Source organism: Poecilia latipinna, unplaced genomic scaffold (genome assembly GCF_001443285.1).
Source record: "Poecilia latipinna isolate Pla-1442-1.1 unplaced genomic scaffold, P_latipinna-1.0 Scaffold433, whole genome shotgun sequence".
Classification (NCBI taxonomy): domain Eukaryota; kingdom Metazoa; phylum Chordata; class Actinopteri; order Cyprinodontiformes; family Poeciliidae; genus Poecilia; species Poecilia latipinna.
In genome coordinates, this window is record NW_015113049.1 from 306,936 (window position 1) to 320,594 (window position 13,659).

General features: G+C 39.4%; 3 protein-coding genes across 4 annotated transcripts in view; all 3 read right to left on the minus strand.

Moving 5' to 3' along the window:
* Positions 1–4,155, minus strand: part of LOC106950992 (dipeptidyl peptidase 9) — a 22,806-nt gene extending 18,651 nt beyond the window's left edge. The window contains exons 1-5 of one of the 2 annotated variants that reach the window (XM_015038208.1): positions 3,991–4,155; positions 3,012–3,102; positions 2,686–2,924; positions 2,380–2,492; positions 164–337 (exon numbers count right to left, since the gene is read on the minus strand). In XM_015038208.1, coding sequence (XP_014893694.1) covers positions 164–337; positions 2,380–2,492; positions 2,686–2,924; positions 3,012–3,067 — 582 coding nt within the window. In that variant the 5' untranslated portion in view covers positions 3,068–3,102; positions 3,991–4,155. The remainder of the gene's footprint in view (positions 1–163; positions 338–2,379; positions 2,493–2,685; positions 2,925–3,011; positions 3,103–3,990) is intronic. The other variant, XM_015038209.1, reaches the window with a different exon arrangement.
* Positions 4,156–5,283: 1,128 nt separating this feature from the next.
* rps15 (ribosomal protein S15) lies at positions 5,284–8,241 on the minus strand. Its single transcript, XM_015038211.1, has 4 exons — positions 8,143–8,241; positions 7,654–7,739; positions 6,025–6,259; positions 5,284–5,454 (listed from the first exon to the last, which is right to left on the minus strand). Exons 1-4 carry the CDS (start codon positions 8,143–8,145, stop codon positions 5,341–5,343), a joined length of 438 nt encoding a protein of 145 aa, XP_014893697.1. The 5' UTR covers positions 8,146–8,241; the 3' UTR covers positions 5,284–5,340.
* A 3,140-nt stretch (positions 8,242–11,381) lies between these two features.
* Positions 11,382–13,659, minus strand: part of cnn2 (calponin 2) — a 19,741-nt gene continuing 17,463 nt past the window's right edge. Inside the window, exon 7 of the mRNA XM_015038212.1 lies at positions 11,382–12,312. Coding sequence (XP_014893698.1) covers positions 12,010–12,312 — 303 coding nt within the window. The 3' untranslated portion in view covers positions 11,382–12,009. The remainder of the gene's footprint in view (positions 12,313–13,659) is intronic.

A 13,659-nucleotide genomic window follows, 5' to 3' on the forward strand; every position in this document is an offset into this window, starting at 1 on the left:
CCAATTAAAATTCCCCTGGTGGTTGTGTTCCTTTTGTTGGGCCACCCCGTAAAAAATAAAAAAAAAAAAAAAAAAAAAAAAAAGAAAAACCCATGAAAGTTTGTTGCTGCATGATGCAGATGTAATAATTGTTCTTTAAGTTAAATGGAAGCGATGTACTCACAATGAAGCCGTTGTTGCCTCCATCTTGACAGTAGAAGAGACTATTGCTGGCCTGGAACAGGAACAGGCCCATCTTATAGTGGTAGTCGTACGACGTGATCCCAAACGCTCCCAAACGCTTCCGCTCTCTCAGCAGCTCCTCCTCTCGAGAGTAAGCCCCTTGGTGCGGAGTCGCCTAGGAGATGCAGGAGGAAACTAAAAGTAAGCTCCTTTTCAATTCACTACTCCTTTTCAATTCACTACTGAATTTCTTTTAAAGTTTGCTTTATATGTAAAATATAACCAGCTGATTATTTTACAGCTGGTCTCATCTGTCTCATCACCAGATGAGACAATAGTCTCATAGCTGCAGATGAGGCTATTGTCTCATCTGGTGAGACAGATGAGACTACTGTCTCACCAGATGAGGTGATGAAGACGAGGCAGACAGATACAACTGTTATCAGCTGAGCCCTAAAGCACACAGCAGGCAGACTACACAATCGCTGACATTTACACACACAACCACTGAGTCCTAATCAAAACGACACCACACAGCTCCACAATCTGTCACCTTCAATAATTAGGAGAAACAGAAACAAAACCATCCTTCTGTCATGCTGCTAGCTGCTTCTTACCAAGAAGCTTTATGTAGTTCAGCAAACAGCTGACACCTGCAGCATCACACCCCATAATATTCGGCTTAGGAGTAGCAGCACATTTTGGAATCCATTCTTAGTTACTTGTTTGTAACTTTTCTCTCTTTAGGAAGCTTGTCAGTTTTAGTTTCTTTCTCATGAGTAGAGAGGAGCAGATCAGGTTTTTACTGGTTTATTCTAACATTTCCGGTTTTCACTGAGGTCTGATGTCCAAGGACGCCGACTCAGACAAACTCTACCGTCATCATTTTGTTTTCCATTTAAAAATTTTATGCAAGAAACCATGAAAACTATAACATGTGCTGACGTTTCTGTCATTCAATTCAGGAATATGTGTACGGTATATGTATGAATATGTATCCCTAAGCAAAATTACTCTATCTGTTGGAGCAGCAGCATCAGAACCAGGGACCTAAAAAAGCTCAACAAACTGATAAAGAAGGCTGGTTCTGTTCTGGTTCTGTTCTGGCGACAACTGTGGAACCTCTGGTGATGATGATGCAAAGAAAGATTCTTCATAAAATTAAAAAAATTATCAATAATCCTGAACCATCCTCTTCCTTTCTTATAAAAACAGAGTCTTCAGTCAGAGGATTCTTCAAATTCACTGTAATACAGACCGCTACAGGAGATCTTTCCTGTTTTTACACCCACATCTAAAATTTGAAAATCATATAAACAACATTTCCAAAGAATAAAAAATAAATAACCTTCATTGTTTCAATTTAATAAGGTCTTATATTCCTGTAAAAGCTGTTCTTTGGTATATGTATTTTCTTACATGTCATCCTGTATGACAACATGGGCCCAGGCTACTGCAAGTAACCTAACAGTCTCACTGTATCACTGTATAACCAAACAATAAAAGTAAGGGACAAAAAGATCTCATTCCTGCCTAATCCTGGACAAACATAACTTTTGAAAGCTATTCTAATTTATGTTTTCTTAAATTATTTTTTACATGTATCAATAAAGTTAGTTCCTGATCCATTACGTTTATTTATACAAAGGCAAAACAGTTACAGTCACTAGAGGATGGTCAGAACAGAACTGTAGAACCTTGTTTGGTCAGAACACTTTTTTATACGTTACAATGTTACACCTGAACTTAAAAAGTTTGTGCACATGACTAAATCTTGGCTAAAGAAAAATCAAAGATGTGATCATTCTTAAAGCTCAGATTTAAAGGATGATAACGTTTGTGTGGGAGTGTATGTGTTAATGAATTAGTATTATATCTGCAATTTTTAGTGTGTTGGCTGAATGTGTGAGGATGTGAAGGTACTGAGGACAAGCAAGGACATTTATGTAAATTTGGCTGTTAATGAATATGTAGGGAGGAAAAGGTTTGTATTTTTACTGCATTTTGATTTACAATTCATTTATATTTTAATACAGAGCTTTTATTATATGATTTTGGAGGTTGCAAGGTTGATAACATGAATATGTAGGCAGTAATGTACATGTATTCTTACTATAATTGTTCTATTGATAGTATTAGCACAGTTCCTCTGAAAATCAAATATAATGCAAAATTAAGACTTTATGAGCAGACTGTTCAGCCTTATGGAAAAGTCACCTGGAAGTGATCGAGCATCTGTTTCCATGACAACACTAAGAGCGCCTCCTTCCGGACCTTCTTGGGGATTTCTGAGTAGAGTAAGGAGTTCTCTCTGCTTCCGTAAGGCATTCCTGGAAACAAGTAGAAGAAAAGTCTCAATGCAATTCCTCTACTGAAGTCAAAATATGAAACACAACACAGTGACTGTTTTTCCACATTACATTGCAATCAGAAAAACAAAAATATTCAATAAAGAGAAAAAACACAGACACAGAAATTTTAAAAAACACAAACTCAAAGCAGATCACAGGTTTTTAGACTTACCAAGGTAATACAACCGGTGGGAGTGGGGCCCGTTCTCATCAGTCTTCTGCACAAACTGGAAGTCATGGGGGGCCTTGTTGGCAATCATTCCCGAGTATTTCCTGCTACAGTGGATGATGTCACGCAGGCCCTCCCAAGAGTGTTTTTCCACAAAGAACTGAGATGGCACGTCCCCCATCTCCACCACCTCTGTGTTGTCCCACAGGCCATCAACAGCCATCATGCTCACAGTCCAACAACTGCAGCAACGATACCAGGAACCAGTGAGCATTGGGTAAACAAACTCAATGCTCACTGAATCCTGAGGAGATTCGGAAATATTCTACCTTTTCGTGATGCCCTCTTTCTTTTCACAACGCTTCACCTTCTTTCCTCTATTCATTCACCGTTCAGCACCTCAGATCCCAAATATGTAACCTGTTAACAGAACATTATAATGCATGACAAATAAAGATGTTGTACGGACAAAAAGCACAGCGTTTGTAAGCTGAAATCAGCTAGTTCACTCAGATGTGAGTCAGACCAGCATGACGCACAAACGTGGGGAAAAACTGAGGCTCTGACCCACTAATGCTCCTGTCTTACCTTGCTGTTGGTAAGTACAGTTGACTGCTATGAAGTGTCCCCTTCCTCAAAAAACTGATTCACAGTGGAGACAATCTGCACCGATTTAACCAAAGTCAGTCTGGTCTACAACAACTCATCTGGCTTCAAACATTTAATTCCAGATTTGACAGAAAAAAACATAAATGCGTTAGTTTTTAAGAACTATTAATTATGTAGCCTTATAGGAGACAGTGCGTCTCTAACGTTGATTTTTCAAAAAATAATTAAAAAAAAATGCATTTTTAAACCGAAACATTTGTACATAACAAAGATCACTTAGTTCCGTCTTATATGTGCTAACATTTGGGCTCAATGTACAACAAACCCCGGCTGGAACAGAACTACACAGGGGTCTGTTGGTTAGCTAGCCTACAATGGAGCTTTGTTCTCAGATTGCAAATCTTGAATAACACCGGCAACACATAGTTGGCTGTTCAGGTATTTTTTTTTTTTTTAACAGAACCGATATTACATTTCACAGTAACCGCTGACAGCCACAGTTGTGAGAAACAGGAATTAATCAGTTTTCCTCCTTCGCTCCGTTTTGACAGGACTCTCCTCCTCTGTCACTTTCGTTCTCAAGCTAACTAGCTAGCTATCGGAGCTGGTAGCCGCTAAGTAGCGGCAGCGCTTTCGAAGAAAACCCATTCCAGTCCAGCTTCATTTGGGTACAGACTAAGATTTACCCCCTGCACTTACCAGCGTGGCTACAGCTCCTTAAAGCGGTTATTACACACTATTAGCTCAGTGTCAAACAGGTTTCGCGACTGCTAAAGGTTGAATCCATGGCCGAAACAGCCACACAAGATGCAGCTGGCTCACAGATCGGGAAGGAGGAACGTTGCTCCCGGTAGAGTACACATCGGTACTTTTTCCCAGGCGCACCGCTCAAATTGAAGCCCGTTGTGAATGTTCAGTTAGATGAAACTCTTTTTAACATTCTAATCTGAGGAATGGTCACACCCGAAATAAATTTCATCGTAAATCTTCATTAACCCCCTGTTTTATACAGAGATTAACCCATAAACACTACAGGATGTCGGTAACATCTGAGTTACAGTGAAACTGGCCTTTTCTTCTGCAGAAAGCTGCTGGAAACAATTTTTATCTCTCCTCTGGCATTAAAGTATATTTTTCTTTTTCCTTTACATGTTCAAATCAATCCAGATTACCAGTTTAATGTATATAAAAACATTAAGCAATACTTTTAAATAACTATAACTTCTTGAACATGTGCTGAGATACATTGGCTATTCTAATCTTATAATAGGTTTCATCATCTCTATGATTTTAAATGTATCGCATTCGGAAGATTCAGCATTGAATCCTCTGAATGATTCCATTACTGTATCAGCCCGTTTCCTTACAGCTCCTTCTATTTTAAAGCTTTCCGATAGTAATGGCCTTTATTTGAAGCTAGTCAGACTGGAAATATGTAGAGAAGAAATGCATCAAGTGTACCAGAGTCGATAATCGAACCCCGGACGACTGCGTCGAAGACTTGGGAGCTTCGGCCGCTCCATCTCTGCGCAATCCAATAGGAAACCTTTTCAAACACCATTCTGAAATAAATTTTATACCTATGTCGATCCTAAACAAAAATTCCACTTAGCTGGCAGCATACTCGTTTCCCCTGGTGAAGAATTAAAGCAAAATGAACTTAATCCATGGAATGTGTTTTACCTTATAACTGGTATAACTTTGCCTGTGTTTTGAAGGATTGATTTCATAATGGCTGGTTGGTTTTTGTTTTTAAATTTCTTTAGACAGAGCTTAGCAGTTTTGTCAGCCATATATCTAATGTATCCAGTGAATGGCACCAAAATTGTCCTAAATATAGTCAATGAAAGGAGCAATTAATAAAATATGACATAAGAGGCCATTCAGAAACTCAGAAGGAAAATGTGGCCTTATTTAAGATTTAAGGCCCGACACTTTTTAAGAGCCTACAAAAACCCAGAAAGAGTGAACAAATACAGCCAGACACTGCAGTTGTGTGGAGAAGCCCAGCTCATTTTTGGTTTTATTTATACAAACAATACAACCATTTTACTTCAGGGGGATGAAACGAGAAGAGTGTGTGGCTCCGATACCAGGGCGACCATGCTTGACCGGCTTGTAGGTGATGGAGAACTCTCCCAGGTAATGACCACACATCTCAGGCTGTGGAGAGACAGGAAATCCAGTCAGAATAAAGGCTTTCACATTAAAGCACACAATGGATTCAAACACAGGAAAGAGGAGCAGTTTCACTCTTCAGTGAACATTCAGTCGAAGATAGTAAATATGATATGCTCAACTATCAGCCAATACACCTACTGAAACCCTCAGTGCTTAACTGAGTTAATATGCAGGACTGGCAGTTTTAACTTCACCTCATTCAAATTCTGTGAAAATGAAATCTATTAAGCTCCTTTGCTATCCAATTAATTAATTAAAAATAGTCAACACATCAGCCCTACCCAGTAATAAGCCAAGCTATTCACATATTATTGAAGTTAAACATATTTCATTAATTGCAGATATTAAAGGAATGCTGTTATTGCATTTTAGTCAAGAACTTGTATGTTTCTTATTTTAAAAAAAATGAATTATTTGCATTTTCAGACATATTTCTAATATACAAAATAATATTAAGTGGTGGAACAAAAAAAATCTGCCCCTTTTTTACATCCGACTGTCAATGAGTAATCAATAGAACTGAGTGTGACTCATGGAGCCCTTCTCCCTCACCTTGATCTCCACCTGGTTGAAAGTCTTGCCGTTGTACACCCCCACCATGGAGCCCACCATCTCAGGCAGGATCACCATGTCTCTCAGGTGGGTCTTCACCACCTCTGGTTTCTCCATTGGAGGAGCCTCCTTCTTGGCCTTGCGCAGGCGCTTGAGGAGGGACTGGTGCTTGCGGCGCAAGCCCCGGTTCAGTCTCCTCCTCTGGCGGGCGCAGTACAGCTGCATCAGTTGCTCACTGTACAAACAACACACACAGCTGGAGTGAGACACTGGCAGCAAGTACACACTGAAACACAGGTCATGTCGGTACATGGTTATGCAGGGCGCTCATATGCAGAAATGCACCCACACAATATTAATATCTGTATCAGTGACAATGTGCCTGATCCATAAGGGAAGATCTATTTAGTCCAATTCTATACTTTGTGCTCTGAGTGACTTATTTATTTTACATTGGCTGTTACACTCCTAATTGCACTGACTGAGCAAATTAAAGGTGTTTTTACATGTTTGACCAAGAATGTGAAGCAGTTGGTGTATGAAAGTGTGCTGTACTGGTGCAAAATTATATACATTTGTAGTTCAATACTTTCGTCTAAAAAAAAAAAAAGAAAAAAGTTTTAAGTCAGTCAGCACTGATTTTCTGTATCGAATCGGTATCAGCCGATACTAAACCTCAGATGTGAAAAGAGTGGATCATACATCCCTAGTCCGGCCTTCGATTCCTGACTCTGGATCGTAGCTGCACATTTTTTCAAATATTTCAACAGGATGATCAAGACAATAGATTTTACAAAAGAAAGGTCCAATTTCCCCAGTTGAAAGATCACAGCTCGAAGCGATCGGTGTGATAAGCGCCCATTATTTCCCCGTTCTAGAAAAATCTGACATCGACCGATTAATCGGTCCAAAATAGAGACCAGTTTGTTAGAAACTCAAAGTACTGATGTCATACTGAAGGTCGAGCTGACAATATATCAGTGCAGTTTGTTGTATAAAGTGAATCAGATGAAGCACAGAGACGCAGGAAGCCAAAAGAAAGAGACTAGATTCTACATGTCTGGTTCATTCAACCTCAAAGATTGAGAGACAACAGAAAGGCTGAGGTCGATGCTGAAAAATATAATATTTTCTTATTGATCTTTCGACCTGTTATGGAACATGCTGGACTTAGGAATGTTGGTAGGTAAGGATCTAGATTTTGTAAGGCCTGGGTCACAACCTACTGACCTCAGGGGGGCAGTGTCCTGCAACTTCTAGACACCTTTCTGCTTAAATTCACATGAACAAGCCTGACTGCAGGTCGGTTCCATAGGTCCAGGAACACATAAGACAATAACAGGACATGCCAGGAACTGAGGACATACAGACTAAAAATGAAGCTGCTGTGGGATTACGTGCAAAACATTTTGTTGGAGAAAAGATAAACATATATTTTATAGTTGTCTATCAAACCAAATGACCAGTTCTCCATTTCAACTTAACATATGTTGGACCAAATCCCTGATCTTTAATTAAGATTCCGCACAAATAAGGAGCTTGACTTCGGTTCCACCGTGATTACAGCGAAGACACCATCAACTCTTCACGGAACACTTTTGACATGAAGTGTAACTCAGCGTCACTTACTAAGACATGTCCAGCAGCTGGTCAAGGTCCACACCTCTGTAGGTGAACTTCCTGAAGGTACGCTTCTTCTTGATCTCTGTGTCCGCCTGAAACAGACGAACATCACTCCAGTGAGTGTGGCTAAACAGGTTAGCATTCATCACTGGACGGGCATTAATATCTTACAAATATATAATTATCCATCATGAAACACTAAATGGACAACTTCAAAATCCGCTTAGACAGTTTACAACACTATTTACTTTAAACTACATTTAAAAAGTGCGCTTATCTATCGGCTTAGGCGAGCAAAGTCGGGCTAGGCTAAGGCTAAAACAAAGCCCTTATGTGCAACTTTATCTGACATTTTCAGAAACAATTTTCAGCTACAACGTGAACGAAACTCTTCCCAGGTTAGACGGTACAACCAGGCTCCCCAACCACCAACGTAAAAGCTCAGATGGGAAAGGATTTCAGTTTAACAACCACTGCTCTAGCACGGATACCTACCATCTTGCCCGATGATCCAAGGGAAAAGAACGTCCACAAGTCTCGTTTGGTGTGATATCGCGGGATTTAATTCAAGAAGTGTTTTCCTCCGATTTTGTCATCTGTGACCAGCAGGTGGAGCATTTCGACCATAAAAAAACAACTATTTCCACTGTGAAGGTTTTACAAGTTATTTATTTATATATTATCTGATATAAACTGGTACCGATTGACGGCGTTCTGAATACAGACACTGTTTCTCTTCAAGTACGAGGCTGGGACTTGATGTTCACCATGGACAAAGAGCCCAAACATTCAGCCAGAGATGCAATAAAACATCCAAGTCAAAGTCCAGAAATAAATCCATTTGAGAATTAGTGGAAAAACTTGAAAACTGGTGCTAAAAGATGCTTTCCATCTGAAGCTTGAGCCTGAGTTGTTTTGCAAAGAGGACTGATTTAGTCAAATTTAGTCAATAGATGTTGAAATCTGGTAGAGTCCTACCCCAGACTGAACTGCAGACATATTATCAGTGGTGGTTGTACACAAAAATAATATCAAGATGTGTTCAGGTGACAGGAAAATTAATAGCATCTCCATAAAGCTTGTCAGCAGACAGTGGTGCTGACTTTGGATTTGATAAGAAAGAGTGGACCAACAGTAGCGGATGACATTTCTCCACAAATCATCAATGACTGTGGAAACACAACAAGCAAGTTGAATTCTGTGCCTGTCTTCTCTTCTCCCAGTCCCTGGAATTCCTAATGAAATGCAAAATTAATTTCTACTAATCTGAAAAGAAAAACTGAACCATTGAGCAACAGTTTTTTTTAGATAGATAGATAGATAGATAGATAGATAGATAGATAGACAGACAGACAGACAGACAGACAGACAGACAGACAGATACTGTAGAAATAAACTGAATTGAATAGGTAGATATTAATGAATTGATTATGAAGTTCATTGCAATGCAATAAGGAAACTCCATGTTGAAATTTTAAGTATCTGCTTAAATGAACCCAGAAAGAAGAGGATGGACTTGGATAGTTTCCTAGGTTTCATTTAAATTGAACTTCCTTATTCCTGTATAAGATTTCCCTGCAGCTTTAGTTATGCAGCTTTTTCTATCAAAACACAGATTTGTTTAAATCAAAAGTCACTGATATAAGCAGACCAAATATTCCAACAGATAGTTAAACTAAACTGTTTTGGGGCATGGCCTTGAAATGCTACTCTCTTTGTTGACATGCAACAGAGACATGTAAGTGTGGTGGGATATGAAGTGCTATTAACGAGACATAGGTCACCACAGGAGGGGGGAGTGGAGCATACAACAGAACAGAACTGAAGGCTGACTGTATTTTCAGTTTCTGTTCTCTTGTATCACTTCAGATGTCCACTGGAGTTACAGACCTGTAATTTGCAGAAGTCCTGAGATAACTCTGCAGTTTCAGAGGCTGACATTAACAGGAAAGATTAGTCTGGTCATGGCTGAAGGTTTTGCTAGTATATATATATATGGTTTGTATTTTGATTTTTGAAGATTGTTTTTTTTTACTTAAATATTTTTTTTTTCATAACTTCTTCAATTCACTTCACATATGTTTTTGGCCAAATTCTGATTAATGGTGGCCCCTCTTCAGACAAACTGACCACAGATTCTCAGTGTGAAGTATAATGTCCATGTGTCCAAAATGTGGTATTCTGATCTTTGAGCCATTTTATCACTCTTTAGCTTATCTTTAGTTGCATTGATTACTGTCTTTACAGGTCTGCCTAAAAAAATCATTCCTCCAGCCGCAGCTGATCCAGAACGCTGCTGCTGGTGTTCTGACTAAAACCACGTAGATAGAGCAGATCGCCCAGTTCTATAGTCTTTCACTGAGAAAATAGACTTTAAAATACTGTTGGTTGTTTATAAATCACTGAACAACTTAGCAACAAAAAACATCAAATATCTGCTGATGTATCAACCTTCCAGACCTCTTACATCTTCTAGTTTTGGTTCTGGTCTGCTCTGCATCTCCAGAACCAAAACTAAACATAGAGAAGCCCAATTCAGCTTCTACGTAGCACACGTCTGGAACGAACTTCCAGAAAACTGCAAAACAGCTGAAATACTGAATTCTTTTATATCAAGGCTAAAAACCCACCTTTTTAGAGTTGCTTTTCAATCAGTAACTGGAACATTGAGCAACTTATTTGAAATGTATTTGATTATTTTGATGACATTTGAGGAAAAAGTGTGACTGTATGATGTTTTTATGATGTAAAGAACTTCGAACTGCCTTGTTGCTGAAATGTGCTGTACAAATAACTTTAACATAACTCTGTGACGTGGCACTCCATCCTGCTGAAAAAACCCAGATGCAGGTTGTGATTGGACAGTAGGGAGAAGTTGCTGCCGAGGAGCATTTGGCTAGCAGCTGAGCTCAGGGAGAGAACAGTGAGGAAGCCCAGTCCCTTGGATCAGAAGCTGTTGGGATGTTTCAGTGTTGGCATCCTACACAATCCATGGATCTGATCAAAATGCTGTTGTCCAAAGGTCTTGACCTTGACCAAGTCAAATGAGGCCTGTAGAGTTGTAGATGTGTTTGGTGATCTCTTGGATGAGTTTATATGCTTTTAAGCCAATACTTGTAGCCTGGTTCACCTTCTGCTCCATGTTTTTTTTTTTTTTCCATTTGCTTATGATGTACTCCAATTCAATGGAGACTCAACACTTCAGAAATTGATTTTCCAGAACATTAATTACTGCGCTATGTTGAATTTCTTAAATCAGGAAATGATTTCCTCTATCCCCATGCAGACACTCACACACATTTGCTTTGGCTTAATTACAGCTCAGTGTGTTCTTTCAGAGAACTTTTTATTGAGTCCATATACTCAAGTTAATTACTAAATTAATTATTTCAACTATCAATTGCTTCGCCCTTGGCATTTACTTCAGTTATCTAAAATATAGCAATCTGAAACAACCCAGAGTGACAAAGAAATTGAGAGGATGCTTTTTCACAGCCATGTACCTTTTTGTTCAGCTATACTGCAGTAAGTGTTAAAGGAACTGAACTGATCTGGTATGAGGAAGTTTCATTAGCTTCTAGAGAAATACTCAACCCAAGACATGCCAAAATAAATAACAGACACATCTTCAAGTGCTGGGTTAGGAGGTTGTGCTGCAACAGGACATTCCAGTTTTTCCTGCTTTTGGGTAAAAACCTGAGCTCAGAAATTAGAAAAAAAAAAAGGACCACAACTAATGTATACATTTTATTAAACCACTTTCACATGTTTAGTTCTCCTCTATGGGCAACAATATTGCAAACATTGTTCAGACTCAGCATAAATAGCATCATAAATGATCAAACATAATGTTAGGATTGTTCGCATGTCAACCATTGTTTATGAAATATTCACTTAAACAGTCACTGAAAAACAATAAATCCAGTATTCTTGCTTGGAATGTTGGAAACTCATGCTGCCTCTGGTTCAAAGAAAAAAAAAAAACATTTGTCCAGTTAGACTGGTTATGCAAACAAAGCAACAATTTCCTGCACTAAAGATAAAAAAGGAAGACATTTGTAAGAATAGGAAAAAAACAAAACTGTTCCAACAAGATCTGTATTTTATCCAATGTTCTGGTGCTAAACAATAAACCAAGTCAAACCATTGGTTTCAGGTGTAATCGCTATATATTTTTAAGTATAAAAAAGGATGAATCACAAAACTACAGTTCATCATGATATGTGTATCAATTAGAGCCAACGACAAATTCATACAATACTAAAAGGATGGGACCTGAAAAGGCAGCTCAACATCCTGTGGATATAATAAAAAAAAAAAAAAACACCTGCCTGCCTCCATGCTAACATCACCTCCCTCCTTTTAATAATCTGTCCCGTCGTCAAACACCTGCTCCTCTTCCAGGTATCCCTGGTAACCTTCGTCATGGTAGTCAGGGAAGTATTCTCGTCTGCTGCCGGCACCATCCTGATCATTGGGGACATCTACAGCATTGGGGCAGTACTTGGAGTCGTAGATCTGCCGTCCCAGACCAAAGTTCTGGCCGCTCTGATTGGCTCCCTGGCTGTACCCCATCTGCAGGGACATGGTGCTGTTGTCGCACTTGTCTGTGCCCAGTTTCTGGTCATAGATGGCCCGCCTGGTCCCAGGAGCGGTCATCCCAGCCTGGAGGAAAACATAATAATTTTTCCATTCAGGCTGCAGCAATTTAAAAACCAGAACACCAACAGTTGCTGCTTCAATGGAGATACAAGACAGACGAAGAAATGAAAGTGACTAAAGTGCCTGACCAATAGGAAGGAAGCATAAGCTTTTACTTCTTGCAGGTTTTTATGCAACATATTGGTGTTGAGCATTTTTAAGAGGAAGATTTCCTTTAATATTAAAAACAAGACTTAATTTCGAGGGGGCAACATTAATATCTTGTAAAACTAAAGTTGAGTTGAATACAATACACAAGCAGTTGGTTTCATTTGAGTACTTGAGTATTTTATTTACACAGATTTTGTTGGGCAAAATTAGTTTATATTTATATTGCTATGGATTTTATTAGAGGTGTGCCAATCGATCGGCCACCAATCATAATCAGCCGATTTCCGTGAAAAAGTGTATGATCGGTGATAACCGATCACCGTCTCTTGTTCCCAATCACCTGTATCTCATTCGCAGCCTGCATGTGCAGCTGATCTCCTTTTTTCTTCACACTGCGTGATAGGTACTTTTTCTCGAACCTATATTAAAGAACCACAGACAACATATATGAATTTTAAGGCAAAGCTTTTGCAAAAGGAGAAATCTCCGCCAACCGCCTCTCCAGGCCGTTCACAGAGAGTTCTGATCTGCTTCTGCGTGAGCCCCTGTTTTATTGTCAAAGCAGAACAGCCACAGGAAGCAGTCAGGAAAACAACAGAGGTCGTAAAACTTCTAACCTAAACAAACCAGCCAGGTGTGATATCTGATCTACGGTCTGAGCCCAGTTCAAATCTCGGTCAAGCTGTTAACAAAACAAAATACAACTGCTCACAGGCAGTTAGGAGGTATTCTGATTGATAAGAATTTAGGGTCTGGGAAACACAGAGTTAACTGTTTCACATGAAGATGAAACAGACTGTCCTGACCTCCAGGTCAGTACATAACATTAGACTGAATATGAACTAAAGTAATAACAAAATGATAATACCAAAAATCTCTATCACTGCGCAAGCGCACAGCAACAAATCCTAAGCGATGTGGTAAGGAACCATCATGCTCTGAGAGTGAATGGGGAAGTTTGCGTGTTCCGCCGAAGAAATACCTTGGGGTTGAAGCACGTCAAAATGAATCAGCACAACGAATCTAATGCGACATTTAAAAGACAAGCACTTGACGGAGTTTGGCTACATCGAGGCTCACTGCAGCGATCCGGAGCGATCAAATAGCAGGTAAAGCAGCGCACAACTACCAATACTCACCCGGAAGACCATACTGGTCTGAAAGCTAAACAAAATAACCCAATACTTTAAGTCAACGAGC